Source organism: Epinephelus moara, chromosome 13 (genome assembly GCF_006386435.1).
Source record: "Epinephelus moara isolate mb chromosome 13, YSFRI_EMoa_1.0, whole genome shotgun sequence".
Taxonomy (NCBI): Eukaryota; Metazoa; Chordata; class Actinopteri; order Perciformes; family Serranidae; genus Epinephelus; species Epinephelus moara.
This window is the reverse complement of record NC_065518.1, coordinates 24,463,550-24,469,299: the sequence shown is the minus strand read 5'-3', so window position 1 is coordinate 24,469,299 and position 5,750 is coordinate 24,463,550. Positions and strand designations below refer to the sequence as shown.

Below are 5,750 nucleotides of genomic sequence, written 5' to 3'. Positions count from 1 at the left end.
CAGTAGGGCTTTAAAAATAAATAACATGAGATGGATATTTCTTCTTGTCTGTAAGGAAGTCCATCCAACTGTTTGATACAGAGAACAATGATGAGTATGGAATGCGTCATTTGTGATAAAAGAGAACAATGATGAGTATGGAATGCGTCATTTGTGATAAACCGTAATGCACTGTGATACACAAGGTTTAACTGCTGAAGTGTTGATGGAGCAGCATGACAATACAGAATGTCACCATAGTCCAGAACAGACATGAAGGTTGACTGCACAATAGTTTTACGGCTGGAAGAAGACAGACAGCCTCTAATTCTATATAGGAAGCCTAGATTGATTTAACACATTTTAATACCAATTAAGGCCTTATTTTTAGATAAATTCATTGTCTTCTAAGACTTTTTAAGGGTCTGCAGGAGCCCTGAAGAAACAACGAACATTTTATATCAAAACACAGCCAGACATCCCCTCATTGTAATAATAACAGTATCAGACTGAGAGGAATTCTTTATTATAACCTACCAGGGATGTCTTCTGGCTTCTCATCTTGATCCAGAACACCAGACTCAGATGCCTCTTTAGCGTAGCTGTAGAGCAGACTGGCCTCTCTGGTGTCTGAGAGCACATTATGATTGACTTAGACAGCAACAAACTAACAATATTCTACTTGCACTGTAAACCATGGCTGCTTGGTTTCAACCATGTTTTGATTTACTGCACAATACATAGTTATTTTTGTGAATGTTGTTGTGACATCTTACCGGGATTGACAGTGATAATGGTTTTCGAGTTAACGGTTGCTGTCATGCTGTTGCGAAAGCTGTCAAAGCTAATCTTTGCGTCAGCTATGAAGAGCACTTTGAATGAAGAGTAAGAGTTAAAACAACAGTAAGTTATCTTAAACATAAATACGCAGTCACATCTCAGATATCCACTTGCATGTTTCTCTTCAGTACAGTACGTTAATGGGACACGACAGGCAGGAATAACAGTTAAATAAAGATTCATTTTGTGGCTGAGAATGAGCAGCAGCTGTTAACCTACCCGTCTCCTTGGGTATCAAAGTTTGCACGAGCTGAATGGCTTCTCTGTCCCAGCTGTGAGTGAAATAGAGGTCAGGGAGTTACTGAGTGAAAATCAAACACACATGGAGTTCAGCAGGTTAATCTAAAGCTTCATGTCACCAAAGTAAATTTGTGGTAACCTAAAGATACGTAACAGAGATCCGAGGGGCCTATAAGATGGAATATGGCACAAAAGTAATTCATCTTTATTCATTTTCCAAATCAATAAAGGAGCATGACGCACCAGACAAGAGGGAAGGAAGAGACAGAGTCATCAAAGAGCTTCACTTCCAGCCTCTGCCCTTTGCGTCTGTCTGAAGTGGTGAACTGCTTCAGCTCTCCAATCTGTTAATGTAAACAGAATCATCTGAAGTTCCTATCACAATATCTTCCCTTCCTGTATAAAAAATGCAGTGTAATTAAGTGAAGGGTCTGGCCTCTGTCTGAACTCTGAGGCACGTCTTTAGGGCCATTATGGTAAGTTGGTCTGTTCAAGGCAAACAATGAGCATACCACCATGTAACCACACAGACAAAGCAGGCACAATGTAGTCTATTAGGCAGTTTATAAGATATGAAGTCAGTAAATTTAGAAAAGCAAAGAATTATTTGCTTGGCATCCACACTCATTGTCCAAAACGTCCCACTTCATGCTTATCAGGCTTCCCACCCCGACCTCAGTGACAGGTTCCATGACTTTTCCATGGCTGGGACTTTCATAATGTTACTTTTTAATGACCCTTCCCTTCTTGTTAATGTTGTTTTTAAGCTCAGGAAACTTTAACAGCCCATTTTCCACCATAGTTAAACTTACAGTGGAGCAAAAGTCAGCCGAATAACCACCATCTAATGCAAGCAGTGTGTGAAAAAGTTGGAAAAAACATTTTGGTTTGTCTGTGAGCTTCGAAATTTTCTTCTCATTCGATGTTTGAAAAACACCTCTTGAAAATTGGTGGTATCCAAAACGTTTTATGACCAGTATGAACCATGATCGAGTCAATAAGCAATTCTTATTTGACTGCAAATGATAACTGTTAGAGCGCATTCATGTGGTGTCAGAATAATGTGAAGACTGAGTTTGTGAAGGAGAAAATTCAGACCGTCCCCTCAAGTTGGAACAATTTGAAAAGTTGGCGAAGATATTGGTACACGACCTCTCGAATTTGATGTCAAATATGCAGAAACGTGGCAAATGAAAGTATTTGTTTGGTTGATGGTAAGAAACTTTTTAATAATTCACATATTTCTTATCAATTTTGTGCTCACATAAAATTTGTAATATGATTTTAGGTTGTAACTGTTGCTTCCTGTCCATCTAGAGTGACCTAGATTACATAGAAAAGTTATAAACAGTAAAAAAAAAAAAAAGGTTATTCAATAGCATTAACTCTGACAACAAGTCAGGTAAAGCAACACTTATATACTGGAAACAGCTATCGATGTGTTGTTTAAAACAATAAAACACATCATCTTTGTAGCATCTATGGTGGTTCCACATTATAACTTGGTAGCTCATGAACAGAGGGACTTCCCAACTCAGAAAATGGGACCATCATTGGAGCATGTGAAAGCAGCATTACAACACATTTTGGGAAATGTAGGAACTAATGTAAGTAAAAGTAGATGTGGCAGGTTGACGAAAATGTCGGCACACTAAAAGAGTTGATTAAAAAATTGTAAAAAATAAAATAAAAATGGGTGAATATATTCAAAGGTGTACTTCTCCTTTTATACTATTTAATACTGACAGACTATGACTTCAATGTGCCCTACCGATTTCACTGCAGCCAGTATATTTATGACCATGCCGTCCAGCTTCTGCCCGTTGGCCACAATGTCTCCCAGAGAGTAGAAATCTCTGGAGTCCTTCACTGGCAGGTGGATCAGTGGCAGCATCCTGTCGATAGTATCCATATCAGCACACAGAGACACCTGGGAATGAGCCTCCGTCACCAGCAGCCTATAGAGGCTGAGACAGCAAATACAGGCCTTTGAACCTTCAAGTCCCTCTGAAACCATCATCAGACATTACACGCTGTTACATCATATTTTACACGGCATTACACTGTGTTAACCTCGCTACCCTTCAGTTATTTAAAAGCACCACAAGGTGACGGTGACTAGTTCTTCTTCAACATCTTTATTTAAGTATTAATTACCTTGGTGTTGTGGGACAGAATTTGTCCCCTTTCTCTGGGTCTTTGCTGGTGACTAAAGGATTGTCAATGATGACTGGAAAATAATGAGAAACAAATTTGTGCAAATTGTTGATCACATTTAAGCACTGGCAGGTTTTGAAGCAAGCAAGACACTGGACACAACCAAAGCATCATTTGTACTATTTTGATAAACCTGGAAATGACTGCATGTATTGACTAGAAACGTAAGAATTTCTGTTGCATTTCATCCAGAAAAAAAACACATATATCTGACAATGAGAGTGATTTCCTCACTACAGTCTCCTGTGCTGAAGCTGTTGGAGAGCCCGATGATGTACCCATCGTTTCCCCAGGCTGTCACATTGATGACGAAGTCAGGTGAGTCCTTAATGGTGAAGCTGAAAGTGTATCTGTCCACACCTATATCTGAAATTCAGATGTATAGATTTTTTTAGTGTTGCAGTAAAGAAGAAGAGTGGAGAATGGCTATTAGTGTATCTATTCTCCAGAAGAGGGGGCCAGTGCACAACACACTGAGGTGCAGTGCTGCTAGAAGAATGAAAGCAACAGCATAGGTGCACTACTCTAAAGAGATACTAACTTTTTCTGTCAGGAAAGCTTCTGACATCAGATTTCCCAATGACGATGCCTGCCACTTTCTGAAAAACATTACACATGTAATGACAGTGTGCAGCCATTTGAAGATATTTTCATAATTCAACACAATTATGAAACTAACTCAGAAAAGCAGGCCTGAATTACACCCTGTTCCATAATTGAAGACAATTATTCCTGTCTATTTGAGGGCTGCTCTAAGTTAGGCACAAAACATTAAATTGCTGTAGGGTAAGTACTGAAGAATGAACTCACCGGATGAGAGAAGTTGGGATGCAGCTCAGAGATGGCGATGTAGGTCTGAGCAGCCATTTTGTTTATTCATAACTTCATACAGTCCAGTCAGTGTTAATACATTTACTCTGAAAATGGGCAAGACAAATAAAGCTAACGTTGACAGTTGTTTTTTTTTTTTTTGGCTAACTCCACCTGGATAAAAGGTATGTAAGCATTTGCTTTTTCTAACATAACCTAATACTTGAGAGCTTTGCTTAAAACTAACGTTACTCTACCTGAGTTAAATTATTAGGTCAGTTAGCTAACTCTGCTAGCTACATAGTAAAACAAGGCTAATGTTAAGCTAGCTGACTCATTCACTGCTATCACCTCTAACTGGCGACATGAGTATTTAGAGGGCTCCTATTTTTTCTTAATTACTTACTGATTTAAATAGCTTAATTTCAGCTTCACCCAAGGTGTTTCCAGTTTATTAAGTTATATTTTTTACCTGCGTCAGTTTTCCTCACAGTTTACCGCGGCACAGCTGTTGCACGCGACACAAACTGCGGAGCTCAGATGCTACATTCAAACGCAATCGGAAATATCATAATTTGAAATTGTGATAATCAGATAAGAAAAAAAATCAGTGTGAGGTAAAAATGTCTAACAGTGTAGAGGCTTTGTCACATACTGATATTTTAGCAATATGTCCTATAATATGCTGTATGTTATTTTATGTTATGTCCTAATTGTCAAGACAGATTAAATAAAATTCTTACAAATAAATAAGGTTAAAGGGGTACATTCAAAAGCCTTATTCAGCCATTAGCTGTAACATACAGCTACTTAATTTTTAAAATGAAACCAGCCAGCCCATTTTCATTCCAAGCTCGTCAAATGCTGCTGCTTTGTTGGTTAAGGTAATATAAGGCGCTGGAATGTTCCTATAGGGTGAGTGGGAGGGTCCAACAAACCCTGGACTTTCACCTGGGAGCCCACTGTTAGCTTCCTGTGTGAAAATTGAGCAAAACCGTGATTATTTTTTTTTTAAACCTAATCTCGTGCTTTTGTTGCCTAAACCTAACCAAGTGCTTTTAAGGAAATAAATGTAAATACAAGGTGTTTTACTGATGTTGTAAGACTATGTATTGAGCAGGAACTGTACATTTCCCGTGAAAACCAAAGTATATTTTGGAAAGACACAATGCATGTAACAAGCATAAATTGGCATGAAATCCTGGAACCTCCATAGCAGTCGCAAGAGGTTGCCTAGCTTGTCACATGTAGACCTGAAAGTCCACAAAGTGATGATATTTGACAAGATGGGATGAGAACACGTTGATAAACACATAGAGTGCTCGTTTTGGTCTTGGGAGCTAGTAATTGTTGCTGATTTCCTACAAGCAGAAATGAAAACTCCATAACATAAGATGAACATCATGTGCAATTCATTCTTCAATATCATGTTCACTTGTCAAAGTAGTGCAATATCATTTTCTCAGTCAAGTGCAATACTACCTCTTATTGTTATATTCAACATAACATTGATTATCAGGAACAGTCTGTTTTTTCCCCCACCAATTTAGTTAATTTTAGTAACTCTTGTATGTATCATACTCCTATTGCTACTCTATCAGGCACTGGTTTTTGCTTCTGCTCCTTGAAAACACTTCTTATCTTGCATATTTATAAATTTTGCC

The 5,750-nt window shown here is 38.3% G+C and overlaps 1 protein-coding gene across 1 annotated transcript; it reads right to left on the bottom strand.

The window, feature by feature from the left end:
• Positions 1-386: 386 nt before the first annotated feature.
• Positions 387-4,144, bottom strand: LOC126400256 (meiosis-specific with OB domain-containing protein-like). The gene is made up of 10 exons (XM_050060816.1): positions 4,087-4,144; positions 3,818-3,875; positions 3,511-3,642; positions 3,217-3,289; positions 2,831-3,026; positions 1,303-1,403; positions 1,039-1,091; positions 756-851; positions 517-609; positions 387-415 (listed from the first exon to the last, which is right to left on the bottom strand). The coding sequence occupies exons 1-10, from the start codon at positions 4,141-4,143 to the stop codon at positions 387-389; spliced, it is 888 nt and encodes a 295-aa protein (XP_049916773.1). The 5' UTR covers position 4,144.
• Between the last annotated feature and the right edge of the window lie 1,606 nt (positions 4,145-5,750).

Coding starts and splice junctions, on each gene's coding strand:
- LOC126400256 (XM_050060816.1), bottom strand. CDS start 4,143: ATGGCTGCTCAGACCTACATCGCCATCTCTGAGCTGCATCCCAACTTC. Junction 3,876..4,086: donor ATCCCAACTTCTCTCATCCG/GTGAGTTCATTC, acceptor AATGTTTTTCAG/AAAGTGGCAGGCATCGTCAT. Junction 1,404..2,830: donor TACTGGCTGCAGTGAAATCG/GTAGGGCACATT, acceptor TTACATTAACAG/ATTGGAGAGCTGAAGCAGTT.